A 15105-nucleotide genomic window follows, 5' to 3' on the forward strand; every position below is an offset into this window, starting at 1 on the left:
CCCAAGTGCCTTACCTTTTAAGACCCCATTGGCCGAACATAAAAGGACTGGAAAATGTGGAAATATTTCCACTTGCCAGTCTTCATTACAACCTTCGGAACGACCCATCTAAACTACAGAAACCAAGGGCTTCCCTCCAGCATCTGAGATCAAGGTTTGGGACGCAGTACAGGCGCTCCATGTTCTAAGAGGACAGAAGCTGCCCATCGAGCAGACAGGAGGAAGCGCAGAGCATAACCATCCGTGCTGTTGCTATGCCACGCTGTCATGCGGGACGTGGCCTCCGACTGCCATGGGTGAGCGAGGGTGATGAGAAAGATGACACCATGACAGGTGGGGAAACTGAGTCTCCAGGCTTGCCACATACCCTCATTTCTTCCAGGAGCAATCAGATAGCATACTTCAATTTGAAAACATTATACATCTCAAATGTAATTAAGAAATTCGACTGGCATGAATATGTAATGTACACATTGCTTTACAGATGCCTTTTTTGCCCGACAGGCTGGTGCCGACTTTAATTTGGAAGAAATCCATTTTCATACAAAGGTAACCAAGAGTGACAGGAAATAGGAAGCCTACATCATTTATCTTCTGTGAACTTTAGAAAAAATCAGTTAATTGCTTTTCTAGGAAGCTATTTTATGGAATCACAGTGCTTCATCTTTCTATGCTTTTTCATGGCATAAATGGTAATTTTAAAATGCCCTTCATGAAAATTCTATGATTAATCAATACATCTTAGACTATTTAATTACTTATTTTAACAAATAAAATTCTGATCAACCATAAATGGTTTCTCTGTTCTTATAGACGAATTATCAACCACTACGAAAACATCTAGGATACCACAGTCTATTGATTGATATTCAAATTCAGGTGTCTCTTTCCTTACCACTGACTAACCTATGGGCACCAGCTCCTGGCTTCCTTTGCTTCCCTGGCTTATCAAATGAATTCTGTTCCCAGCCACTGGAGCCCTCTGCAACAGCAGTTGCAAATTATCACTACTTATTAAATTGCAAACAGAAAACTATAATGTGTAGGTTTTGGAATATACTGCTGAAGCTGTAACTTGTCAAACCACCAACTGCAAAAGGCCCAGGACACTCCTGTGTTGTCTCAAGGGCTCTGCATGTTAGGTTTTTCACACCACTGTCCTATTTTGTGCCCTGCCCCCATCACCTAACGTACACACACGTATTTTTAAATTCTACCAAGTTTAGGCTAATATAACTTTTTTCAAATCTAAAATGATCACCTTAGTAATGATTTTATATTATTCCATGAGCCAAAGACAGATACACTATGAAGTTAATGATGCTTAAGCTTCAGCGTCTCTAAGGCCCTGGGGAGTTGGGGGTCGGGGGCGGGGGTGGGGGTAGTACTGTGTTAACACAGTTACATGTCTTTGAAATAATGGCAAGGGTGAGATATTTTCTATTCCTTCATTCCTAAAGAAGATCCCCAAGACTGCAAATTTGAGGTCCCACAAAACTGTATCTGCCTCTCTAGGTTAACAGTCCCCAATGTTTGAATCTGGAATTACATGCTGAGCACAAAATATTAATTTGTGTGGTGTGTGTGAACAAAAAATAATTCACTTCAGCCAGAAATAAAATTCAGTGTGCTGTGCCCTAGAACATTCTAGAGGGCATGCTTTGGCTATTCGTTAGTCCCTGGTCTCTCACCCAACCGTAGACACCTTTCCAAGGGGCACTCCCAGGGAGGCTCACTTAATGAGGAGTGGTGTTCAGAATAAAAGACTCAGCTACAACAACAAAAATATGTTTTTCATTAAACACAAAACTGAGTCAGAAAAAGCCAGCCAAGAAGCAGGTGTACGAGTTAAGGAATTCTCTTGAGGTCTTTAACTTCCACATCAAATTGCACTGGATTTTTCTGCACTAATTACCTATTATTGAAGACTCAGGAATTATTGCAAATAATTTGCCATAGCAGCAGGTAGGGTGCAGATGTTGTAAGGGAAAGAATGAAGAGTTTATGAAGTGTAAAACCAGGCAAAAGGGATTCAAAATTTCCAAATTTTTAAAAAATAATACAGAATTGTTTTTCTACTACAAGGGTGATGAAGGTGAGGGAATTTTCCTAGGGCTAAAAGGCCAATTTTAAACTTAATTTGGACTGTAAATGAGAGAAACTGCAAATTAAAAGCTATGTGCTGGAGTCTAATTTATTCAGTTAATGTAAATTTCTTGGAGGCAGAGATTACATCTTACATTTAAAAAAAATTCTCTCATTGCATTGCACCTAGTTATTAATCTGATTTTCTTATGAGGAATGCACCTATACGATGCCAAACAGCTATTTTTGCATGGCCCTCCTTGTTTTTATGCCATTTTTACCTAACCCTTCCAGCCCCCAAATTCTTCACACTGTGATAAGTCTTGCTCTGTAGCTAACATCCTGAAAAACCATAGTCAAGTAATAACCTTACAGGTCATTTTCTTTGGAAATTTCCCTAAAAAACCCTTCTCTACCTCACTGGAAATCAATGTCTGTACTACTGAGAGGACATTTTCATACCAGCAGTATCTTTATTTTTAAAAATATTGGCATGAATATTTTTGAAATTGTCACATTAAATTGTTTTACCTCTTTCAAAAAATAAAAATATTTATTCCCTCAAGAGTAAAATCTGGTTGATAAAATTCTTCAGCTTCTCTGTTATGATTGTGAATTTTATATTTTTATTTATTTTTTGTAGAGATGGGATCTCACTATGTTGCCCAGGCTGGTCTTGAACTCTGGCCTCAAGCAATCCTCCCACCTCAGCCTCCCAAAGTACTGGGATTACAGGAATGAGCCACTGTGCCTGGCCTGATTGTGGATTTTATTAGAATAGCCTATAAATATTGAACAATGTACCTGCAAAAGGGTATGTCTGAATCTTCTCTTGGAATACTGTCAACAAAGATCTCTGAGTTTGAAGGGTAGAAGTAACTTACTACTTGGCTGCTGACTGTGAAATTTAGTCATGTTTTTATTGTGGGAGTGGACTGATTAAACAGACAAGTGTTATAAGATTCAAATTACAATATTTCTCCTAATATGCAGTGCTTTTAACTATGATAAACACTGCACCCCCACTTCACCAAAAAAAAAAAAGGACCCACCCACCAATTTTTAACTTTCTTCTACAAACACCTCTTATCTCTTCTCTATCAAAGCATGATTGGCCTTTTTGAAATATTCAGGACAAAATGTTAGGAAGAGGGCAGGCTCACTTGTTCAATGCACTACATATAGGGGAAATGGAACACTTCCCATAGAAAGCTCTGATTTCTCTCAGCATGAGTCTCTGTCTGAGGCATCCCCCTCTCTCTCTGCTAACCAGACACCATACACAGCATGTTCTTTCCAATCTGAGTCCTCAAAGGGCATCCTGAAAGTGTCCAGGTTATTAATGACATACCCAAAAGCCTCATAAAAACTGCAGTTATCTGCTTAAGGCTTTACTGGCAATCAAAAGTTCATCTTTTTTGTTTTAACTAGAGTTTTATGAACTCACTGAATTCCAAAATAAACAAACATGTAAATTATTACCTAATAAATCTGAAGTTTCTCTGGTAGATAAAAACCATTTTAACAAGAAGTCAATTGAGATTGAAATAATGAAGGGGTTCCTGGTGGTTGTAAAAGTCAGTCACCACTGCTCAAGGATACACCGGAATTTATTTGCTGCTACCAGTCATTTGATGATGACGAATCAAACAGCCTGATGAATTCAGTTTTGTAAGGTGGTATCTATGTGTGTCTCCTACAAATTTTTAAAAACATAAATGCCTATAGAAATTACATTTTGCTTCCATTAATTCCTAGTGAACATTTTCTAGACTCTATCATAAACGTGTAATCAAAAAAAGTTACAGTATACCTGTCACTTAATTTTCTCTACAAAACCAGTGTAAACATCTCATAGATTAAAAAAGAGGTCTTTTCTAAGGGTGATATGTTGATCTCCCTATCAGTCCGTGGTGATCTCTGAGATGATAGTTCAGAAATGTTTAAGCTCAGCCTTGTCAAAAATGCAACAACAAATGTCAAATCATTGCTTCCATTTGGTTATTAAATCAAATTAAGATACAAAGAATATTCTGGCCACACTGTTACTCGGTCTTTAAAGAATATGTTAAAAAGAGAAAAAACTGAACATTTCCTAAGTATAATGTTCTAGAACTCACATTTAATTTTAGTTAGTATACAATATCACAGCAAAAAATATGTATACATGGTCATATTTTTTTCTTCATGTACTCTTCACAACCATCATCAATTTGGAATATGGTCTGAGACAGGACGGGATTTCCAAAACATTTGAATAATTCACCATATTCAAAGTTGAATAATTTAAACAATTAATTTAAAAACTATTATGAGGTTTATTTGGTAAAGTTTGTGTTAAAATATTTCAAAACACAAAAATGTTAAAAGAGTTTTGGAACTCTTTTACATAAAAATTTACCTTAAATAGGTAAACAGACACTGAAATTATAGCTTTTAAGTGCTTTTCTTACTTCTGAATCACTTATTCACTTATTTCTTAATTTTATTTACACCTCAGTGAACACTAGCTGTTCAGAAGAAAATCCTCAAACTATACTGAAGTGGACATTCCTTTCCTCATTAATACATACACACACAACTGCATTTGCTGGAACTCTAAAAATTCAAATTATAATAAATTTGAGATTTTAAGAAATCATTATTTAAGTCTGCCTCCCCTTTTAGTGACTGCCACAAATCCTACCACATGAAATCAACCACATCACTGAAAAAAAAAAGAAACATGGAAACTGAATTCACAAGGGTCAAATTGTCACTTGTAACTACGCAGTTGCACGTGAATGGTGCTGATAAAGACTCACCTCCCCCTGCTTGGGGATGCTGAACTTGGAGAGCTTGGCCTTGGCTCTGGCAGGCTCCGGCTTGCTGGCAGGGACTCCCCTGTATGATGTGCAGTGCACGCTAGTTTCCGAAGACGACTTCAGCTTAGGAGACTCATCAGGGGCCTGATCTTGGCCGTCCATTGGCCGCACGTACGCGGTCGGTTTCTGCTGGACCAGGCTGGGTTTTGAAGCTAGGGATGGAGGAAAGTTCTGAACACAGTGTCCGCTGCTGCTGTGCTTGGCCGCCATGGCAGGTGGCCTCTCCTGGGTCTGAAGGCCCACCTCCACATTGCACACTTGTTTGGCCCGCGGCTGCTGTCTGCCAACACCATCTCCAAGCAAGGTCCTGAGAGAGCCCTGCTGTGCTGAGTTGGAAGAAGAAGAAGAGGAAGATAAGGATGAGGGGGTCGATATATGGGGATTTTCTTTTTTCATTATAGTTCTCTGGGTTTTAGCAGATTTGTGCAAATCAAGCAACCTGTGCCTGTGCTTACTTGCTCTCTGTTGGCCGTCGGAGGGTGGGTGCCCAGCCTTCTGCCAGCCCATAGTGCCTCTCTTACTCTGCTGCACGGGGACAGCTGCTGGTGTGGAAGTTGTAGTGCTACAGATAGATGAGGGCTGGGTCTGGGCTCTTGAATCTGCAACAAAATGTTCATCGATCTTGTTCACAGGAGTCTGAGGAACCCCAGGTTTGGGAACTCCAACGAGATGACTCTGATTGGATCTATCAGTTAAAAAGTCTTTCATTTCATCATAATTGCCTAAAGTGTTCTGGATCCGGTTGGAGAGTTCATCCCCCTTGTTAGTCTGGAGAAAGAAAAACACATCCATGCTATTGTTAGAGACAACAGAAACACCGGAGATAATCGACAGGTGCCCTTAAAAATCACAGAGCCAGGGTTGTCACACGCGGAATGAGATTTGAGAGATGAAATCAAAATCCTTATCGTCTCTGAAGATGTCTGTCAGCACTTGGGGATGCACCAGAACAGGAAGCCTGTAATGGCCTTGGGGTGCATAAAAAGGGATCTATCTGGCCGGGCGCGGTGGCTCATGCCTGGAATCCCAGCACTTTGGGAGGCCGAGGTGGGCGGAACACCTGAGGTCAGGAGTTTGAGACCAGCCTGACCAACACGGCAAAACCCTGTCTCTAATAAAAATACAAAAATTAGCAGGGTGTGGTGTCGGGCTGCTGTAGTCCCAGCTACTCAGGAGGCTGAGGTAGGAGAATCACTTGAACCTGGGAGGCAGAGGTTGCAGTGAGCCAAGATCACGCCACTGCACTCCAGCCTGGGCGACAGAAGGAGACTCTGTCTCAAAAAATAAAAAGGAGCAGGGGGATCTATCCTTGGTATTGTGTGTGTTGCAGCTAAAACAGATTACCTGGAAATCAGGAAAATTAACTATTGCAACTTTAAAAAATGAACTGGATTAAGTCTTCCTATGATTGGATTGTCCTGTAATTGTAGCCCCGTTAGAAGCTTTACTTGAAAATTCAGATTTGGCTCGGGATTAGTCTAAATATCATTCTTGCCAGAAACCCAGAGTGACAGGCAAGAGATGTCAATGTGAAGCTTAAAGGAACATGGGGCTAAATGTGCAGGAAGCTGGAATGACCCAGAGCTCCACGCCGCCTAGGTATTTGTGAAATCTGGGACGACATTTCATTTTGGAAGCAAGGTTATATTTCTGGCCTTTGGTAAAAATGAGAAACAATCTTAGACTTTCTTTCTCATTAGCCCTAACAGGTACTCTAATCCTAGCATGATCCATGTACGACAAATATGTAACACAACCTCCTTCTAATAGTGTTTGTTTCCTACGATCTGAGAAAACATAACAAATGGGATTGACCTTGATATGTCAACACAGAGATGAAGTCTGTATTATTGATAAAAATCACAGCAAGCAGATCTCAATAGGAAACAAAAGTTGCAGGTTACTGAGGGAGTAGCCAGTAAAGCCATGTGAACCACACACCTCAATTTCTGGGGGAAGACCCCGTACTTGGTGGCTAAGCTGTCTTCCCTGGGCTGAACAGACAAGATGCAGTCAAGTGTGGTCGGCCAATTCTTTTAGTCAAGGCCACCATCACAAGGAGTGAGAGGAACAAGTGAGAGGTAGAGATGAACAACTGAAAACCATCTACCTTGTAGGGCTCACTGAAGAGAGAGTAACTAGAATTAAACGTGCCGTCATCCTGTTGAGTTTCTTGATTTCTTCTTTCTCGTTCCTTCCTCCGTAATGCATTTCTATCCGGTTCATAGACACTGCATCAGGAAAAAGAAGAGAGAACAACCACACACACAAATTAAACTGTAAAGCCCAATGTAACACTTGTGTGAGTGCAGAAGTCTGGTTCGTGGACAAATGGTGATGATAACAAGAACACGGATGAGACAAAAGCCAGAGTCATCAGGCAGTGTGCTGGGGTGTCTAACAATTACATTCTTCGGGGGAAAAAGAATCCTTAGGACCAGTTCCAACCAGTACTAGGTTTCTCTTCCTGGTACGTGAAAGAGGAACTGTCTAAGCAACTTTGACAGGAGAAGACTGAAAGTAATCTTAAGGCAGACGGTAATTACAGTGATGTGTAAATAGAAATTATGAGCATATTTTCTCTATGACAGGGCTTCTGAGTGTTATATGGGAATGCTCCTGTTCTTTTTTTTTTTTTTTTTTCCCTTTTTGCATGGCTGTGTTTCTATAGTGATTCTTTCATTAACTAGCTCCCTAAAGAGCTGTTAAAACTCCATGCTGCAGTGGTTTTCACAGTTATGAGCCTTCTTCTGATCTCTGTTAATCAGTCAAGTCGTCAAACGACTACTGAATCAATTCTTCCTTCTGATATATTTGACACTATCACTCCTCCTAACTATGAAAAATGAGCCAGGAGGAAGGGGTGCAGGCAATGAGGGGAGAGAACGGAAATTCAATTATGTTGTGTCATCAAGGAACTTGGCCTTTTGTTGAAGAAAATTAATATCTATTCTCTCAAAATACAATTATGAAGTGGCCAGGCACCAGACAACTGGAAGAAATGAGGAAGAAATAAAGTGTTCCTTCCCCCTAATAAGGAGAAAACAAAGAGACTAATTCAACTAGTGATGAGGAAGTGACCTGTTTACTGAAGGAAGGAAATGCACTTGTTTTTCTGGCTCCCTGGATAAAGAAATCTGGCCTCCGTGTAGACAACAGAATCAACACCACCAATCAAAAAGAGCTTACAGAGCCCTTAAGATGAGCTCTGTCCTCCTTTCCCAGCAGAAGCAGGTGGGTTCAGTGACCTGGCCATCATTCTGCTACCAGCTCCCACTTGGTCTAGTGCGCAGATGCTGAGCTGGGAGTCGGGACACTCACCTGCAAAATGTGGTTCTCCCCAAATCAGCAACATGGGGATGGAAAAGCCACTTGGTCTCTCTACGCCTTAATGACTTCATTACAAAGCACGGGCATTTCATGGCACTGTTATAAGGCTTAAATGTGAAGGTAATCTATAAAATGGCTTTGGAGTAGCTTTAGGTGCCACAAAATCCAACATATTGCTAATAAAATATTGTTAATAATAAAAGGATCTGTGGGTTCAAAGGAACTTATAAAAATTGTCATTTTTAAAAGCTAAATAACTATCTTTAGTAAAACAGAAAGTATATGTATCATGTAGCTGTAGGGGGACACACAAATTATTGTAAAATAAATATTGCTTATCCTAGCTCTGCCCGTGTGGCTGGGGTACACTTTAAATTTGCCGTCTAAGGGGTGATGCGATCCTAGACATGCTTTTGGCAAGGCTGCTGCAGCATCTAAGGCATTTAATTTAAATTTAAGATTAGGGAATGTAAAGATATCCAGAACATGGAGCCTATTAGCATTTTAATTCATCCTTAGTATATTACCCACAGTTATTAGATTTGGGAGTCCAACCAGTGACCTTCATATAACGGGGACTACAGCCTCTAAAATCTTCTACCAACTGAGAGGCTCACAGCACTAACATCACGATCACTGATCACTAAGAACTCTCTGGGGTGGCTGTGGTGACAGTGACCAGCCTAAGGAAAGCAGGAGATGGGAAAGACACTCTTATTCACAGAACCAGACTTCCAGTTCCCAGTAGAGGGTATGATGGTCCTGCCCTGCTTGTGGACATTTGTAATATGAAATCCCAGCTTTCACAAACATTCCATGGATTTCAAATGGAGACTGCTCTGAGGACATATGACCCACACTGCGGATGGATATGAAGTAGTCTTTAATCAATAGGAGAATTCTAGTTTCATTATGAACTTCTAGCTTTTGGAACAATATTGACACCTGCAGTTAGAAAACAAAAAGCGGCCGGGCTCTGTGGCTCACGCCTGTAATCCCAGCACTTTGGGAGGCCGAGATGGGTGGATCACGAGGTCAGGAGATCAAGACCATCCTGGCTAACACGGTGAAACCCCATTTCTACTAAAAATACAAAAAATTAGCCAGGCACGGTGGTGGGCACCTGTAGTCACAGCTACTTGGGAGGCTGAGGCAGGAGAATGGTGTGAACCCGGGAGGCAGAGCTTGCAGTGACCTGAGATTGCACCACTGCACTCCAGCCTGGGCAACAGAGCGAGACTCCATCTCAAAAGAAAAAAAAGCTTGCAGAGCATGCATCATAACTCTCCCCTTTTCCCATACATAGCAGGGACTCCCACACACATGCTTGCTGCCCTCAGTCAGGTCAACCCAACCAGACACACAAGACCGGTGTGATGCACAAAGTGGGCTTATGTAAGATGGAGCAGGCAGGTGGTCATTGAGAATGATTTCTGGGCTTCTCAGAAGGCCCCCATGCCCAAAATAATACCTCCTGCATCTGCTGGCTGATGACTGAAATTCCACAACTAGAGAGTCATTCCTCTGGTTTAAGATGTCTTCACCCCTGCAAGAAATATAAACACCACAAGAAGCAGAAACGCTTTAAACCTGATTAGCCTTGAGTATCTTAGCGTGCATGAGTCTGTCAGCATATTTTCCAGAAGCCAAGGGGAAAGGATCCAGGATCCCAGAGGGTCAGAACGGGAGGCAAGCTGAACAAAGGAAGGGACAACAGTAGATGCAGCCATGAAAACAGATTCATAAACTCCACTTATTTTTCAGTGTGGCTTAAATGTTTAAGACAAAGGCAATAGGATAAAAACCAAAATTAATTAGGCAGATATCAGACCCAATACATTTCCAGGGTCTGGGAGTTATGAGTCACGTCCTACTCTGAAAATGTTTGAGGTGAGAGAAAAGATGCTCCTCTTTAACTAAACCTGCCTCATCCCCCAACCCCTTTAAGCTGAAAGATATCCCAAAGCACTCCAAGATGCTTTCTAAAGCATCCAGATTGCTAGATAAAATCCACTAATGAAGTTCTACCCGCATAACCAGCCTACAGCTCCTAATACCAAGAAGGAGTGAACACCCTCAGGACCACTTACTCATAATCTACTAATAGAAATCCACTAGCCATCTTTTCAGGGGCCCGCCATCATGCTCGTGCCATGCTTCCACACCATAAGATGAAGCCAGAATGACTCAAAATGGCAACGTCCCCACTTCTTCAAAGGAGAGGAAAGGAAACTCAAAAAGAAAGGCAATGCCTTCCCTTTGGTTTCTCTCCTCCTTCCTTGGTGGGTAGCTCTGTAGCCTCCACTGAGCTGCTTCTAAAAACTAACCCACCCTTTCCCTCTCTTTAACTAGAAGCACAAGCCCCCCACCACATGTCATTTCATGGCTAGGGAGCTAAAATGTCACTTGCTTAAAGCAGATGTCACTGTAAGAGAAAGGCTGGGCTTCCCACCCCCTGTATCTCCCTAAGTGTCTGAACTCTCACCTTTCCACCAATACTAAATGTTTTGACTCATAAAGACAGTAGCTTCTCGACAGTGAGCCCTCATTCCACTAATTACAAGTGAAAATCGTGTCGGTGCTCACCAGCCTGCAGAGTGCCTTTCTCTTCATCTCTTGCCATGAAAGCTTAGCCCTCTTCGTCCCCCTGCCATTTGAGCAATGTGAAGATCATGCTTTAAAAGCAAAGAAAGCTTTCCCCTGACAAGCTGAAAGTCAGGTCAGCTTCCCCTGGGATGGCTGACTTAGGTCTAAGAGAATTCCAATTCCCGGCATGCCAACACATACATTAAACTCAAAATGTGTCGCACGTTATGAGTTATGTTTCTTTGTTACTAGCAGATGGTAAAAATTTCTATCATCTGTAAAGTTGTTCCTATTTCCATAAAAGTTACAAAAATCACATTCCTCAAATGTATGTCACCAAATGTATTTATTTATTTTGCATGAAAGTGGAGGTAGCCAACTGCTTCAATATTATTTATTATTTGCTGTAGATGCATAACATTCCCAGAAAATAAACCTTTTTAATCAACTCCTTTTAAAGGGCCTATTTATTTTTAGAATTTAAAAAAAATAGGAAATAAAAAATGTAGTAAAAACATTTTTGATCATTTCTCACTTATTTGTTTTAAATTGTTTTAAAACTTATTGTCTTTTAAATTGTTTTAAATTGTTTTAAAACTTATTATTTGTTTAAAAACTTATTATTTGTCTATAAATTGCGGTATCTTGTAGAGCTCCAGCCAAGGCCAATTATGGTGGTTAAGTAGAAACAGACGTCTAAACACGAAACTGTCATCATTTCCAAAATTCATCTATTCTTGATCATACGGTAACAGCATGAAACTAAATAAAAGTAACATCTATGAGCCCGATGGCTTTTCTCTTCCACTGAGCTCAAAACATTTCACCTATATGTCCCTTAATTATCCTCACAATGCCCCTTGGAGAAAGACAGTGATGGTGAATATTATGACTAGGTTAACTTTTTTAAAGATCAAGAAACTTAGGATAAGAGTTTGATCATCAAAACAATGTCATAAAGACACACTGTGTAAAAGGAACAGCAATGTCCAAAGTACCTTACTCAGCTCTGCCCAGAGAACAGGAGCTATCCTAGAGCCAAGAAGCAGTGGCACCTCTTAAACCCTGATGTCTACAAGCCCAGCAGTGAGAAGTAGTTAACATGAGCCCCACAGAGGCAACACAGGAATAAATGAAATAAGGCAAGCTATTTCCCAGTCAGACAGAGAGAACCATGAGGAAAATTCTGGAATAAAGTCTCAGCTGTTATAATTTTTTACAGCCCCCAATTGACAAAGGATAGAAATCAGTCTCTTTCCACAGCTCACACACAAAGCAGACCTATGTAACCTAGAATTGTGGAATGGAAGATGGAGGAGTGAATATAAAAAGAAAAAATGATAAGATTCTAAAGTTGCCCAGTGAGGGCTACTGATGTCACTATTTTTATCAAATGCTACCCATTCATTAGCCTGTTCGAATCTCTCCCTAGGCTGCCCTACTGGTGAGAAAGGTGCTGGGGCCAGGACAGCCTGCCCTCTGGCTGAGCCACAGGTTGGTTCAGCAGACCCAGCCAGCCAGGGGGGATGACCTCCTCCTCACTGCACTCATCCACATGCAGCCTGATGAAATCTGATGAAATGCAGTTTGCTTGGAGCACTCAAGCAAACTGCATTTCCCATGGAGGAGACTTTTAGGCAAGGGTATATGAAGCCAGTTGTATTCCTTGACTAGTGTTTTATTCTTATTTTTAAAAAACTATCCAAACTACTGATGTGTCTCCAGGGTTGTAGGGGGTCTAAGAAATAAGTGAATTCAAGGAGAAGAGAATGAACCACTTCTCACCTATCTTTTGGAAAAAGTTATCATGTTTTGCATGTTTTTAAAATACAGTCCTTTTCAAATAACAAAAACACAATTCACTTTTGTCCAAAAGCATTTTCTGAATACCACTGTGTCAGATACTGGGGAGACAGGGTCGTGATTGAGCCATCCTGCTGATGAGAAGACAAAAGTCTTCTCATCAGCCCTTGAGAAAAGGGAAGGTTAAGGAGATGAAAAGGAAGAAGGGCTTAGAGGTACAAAATACATGGATTACTAGTAAGTGGCCTTTGGGAGTATATTCAGAGGTGGTTATGTTACTCTCTCCATACCACCTTGCTTCCTTTTTTTTTTCTTCTTCTTTTTTTTTTTTTTTTTAGACGGAGTCTCACTCTGTTGCCCAGGATGGAGTGCAGTAGGGTGATCTCAGCTCACTGCAACCTCCGTGTCCCAGATTCAAGTGATTCTTTTGCCTCAGCCTCCCGAGTAGCTGGGACTACAGGCACGTGCCACCACACCCAGCCAGCTAATTTTTTTTTTTTTTTTTTGTATATTTAGTAGAGACAGGGTTTTAGCGCGTTAGCCAGGATGGTCTCGATCTCCTGACCTCATGATCCGCCTGCCTTGGCCTCCCAAAGTGCTGGAATTACAGGCGTGAGCCACTGTGCCTGGCCTACCTTACTTCTTTAACAAGGTGGAATTCCTCATTTAAAGTTTCATTTATGTGGTTTACCCACTGCTAACCTATCATTGCTACCTCACTCTAAATAGGTTTGTTTGATCCCTTCCTAAGAGCAGATTTGGTTTGGAGCAAATGCATGAAGAGTGGTTGCAGAGAAAACAGAGAAACACTCTCCCCCTTTTTACAGTTTACATCAGGCTGCCTCTAAGCAGCCTGGCCACAGAGAAGAAGATCTTTTCAGATACTTTGAGACCTGACAACATGCTAACATGCTCCCTGGGCATGGACCTGGAGCCATGAGGGTGAGGAGGAAGAAGAAAAGGCATAAGGAGGAGAGAAGAACATTCCCCAGAAACTCCCCTGCTCTCCAGAGCAGCAGCGTAAGCACTGTGTATAATTAAGGAAATTTAATCAAACACTCCAAAATTATAACAATTGTTTTAAATTTAATGAGTCAAACTAATTAACATCTCTTGTTATTTATAAAGCAAATGATAAAAATTAAAAATTGTTTTTTAAATTAGAGTAAAGCAAGGTTGTTGAAGTGTACTTGCAAATTCCCTTCTTAATCTATAGACATAGCTGGTGGACTGAAAGGCAGAAAGAGAGTGAGCATGGGACAGAGGCAACTCAGATAGAGAAGGTGAGGCTGAAGGTAGAACGTGGTAAAAAGGCAAGAATCTCCCAACTGGAGTCTTTTGAAGCTCTGAGTTGTTGTGGTTGTGATGCTATAGGTGCGATGGTGGTGATAGTGCTGGTGGCGGTGATAGTGGCAGCAGAAGTACTGGCAGTAGTGCTGGTGGTAGCGATGGTGATGATGGTTATGATGGTGGTGGTGGTGGTGGTGGTGATGGTGATGATGGTGGTTGTGGTAGCAATGGTGACAGTAGTGGCGCTGAAGGTGTTGGTGGTGGTGGTGATGGTGGTGATGGTGATGACTGTGATATGGTGGTGATGATAGTGATGGTGTTGGTGGTGGTGGTGATGGTGATGATTGTGATATGGTGGTGATGATAGTGATGGTGATGGTGGTAGTGGTAGTGATGGTGGTGGTGGTAGCAATGGTGATGGTGGTGGTGATGGTGGTAGCAATGGTGACAGTAGTGGCGCTGAAGGTGTTGGTGGTAGTGGTGATGGTGGTGATGGTGATGATTGTGATATGGTGGTGATGATAGTGATGGTGATGGTGGTGGTGGTGATGGTGGTGGTGGTGATGGTGGTGGTGGTGGTGATGGCAGTGGTAGTGGTGGTGATGGTGGTGGTGGTGGTTGTGATAATGGTGATGGGAGCGATGGTGATGGTGGTGGTGGTGATGGCAGTGGTAGTGATGGTGATGGTGATGGTGATGGTGGTGATGGTGGTGATGGTGGCAGTGGTAGTGGTGGTGGTGGTGGTGGTGGCAGCGATGCTGACAGTGGTGGTGATGGTGGCAGTGGTAGTGGTGGTGGTGGTGGTGGTGGCAGCGATGCTGACAGTGGTGGTGATGGTGGCAGTGGTAGTGGTGGTGGTGGTGGTGGTGGCAGCGATGCTGACAGTGGTGGTGATGGTGGCAGTGGTAGTGGTGGTGATGGTGGTGGTGGCAGCGATGCTGACAGTGGTGGTGAACATGTTAGTGGTAGTGATAGTGATGGTGATGGTGATGGTGGTGGTTGTGATAATGGTGATGGTAGCGGTGGTGATGGTGGTGGTGGTGATGGTGGTGGTGGTGATGGCAGTGGTAGTGATGGTGATGGTGATGGTGATGGTGGTGGTGGTGATGGTGGCAGTGGTAGTGGTGGTGATGGTGGTGGTGGTTGT

At 42.0% G+C, this 15105-nt stretch overlaps 1 protein-coding gene across 11 annotated transcripts in view; it reads right to left on the reverse strand.

Annotated features, from left to right (window-relative positions):
* Positions 1-15105, reverse strand: part of AFF3 (ALF transcription elongation factor 3) — a 579079-nt gene that overhangs the window by 466314 nt on the left and 97660 nt on the right. For 8 of the 11 annotated variants that reach the window (XM_063649227.1, XM_063649228.1, XM_063649226.1 and 5 more), the window contains 4 exons: positions 9751-9825; positions 7060-7180; positions 5405-5717; positions 4890-5275 (listed from right to left, as the gene is read on the reverse strand). In XM_063649227.1, the coding sequence (XP_063505297.1) occupies positions 4890-5275; positions 5405-5717; positions 7060-7180; positions 9751-9825 (895 nt within the window). The remainder of the gene's footprint in view (positions 1-4889; positions 5276-5404; positions 5718-7059; positions 7181-9750; positions 9826-15105) is intronic. The other 3 variants (XM_063649229.1, XM_063649235.1, XM_063649234.1) reach the window with 1 other exon arrangement.

The sequence above is a fragment of the Pongo pygmaeus genome, chromosome 12 (genome assembly GCF_028885625.2).
Source record: "Pongo pygmaeus isolate AG05252 chromosome 12, NHGRI_mPonPyg2-v2.0_pri, whole genome shotgun sequence".
In the NCBI taxonomy this organism is placed as follows: Eukaryota; Metazoa; Chordata; class Mammalia; order Primates; family Hominidae; genus Pongo; species Pongo pygmaeus.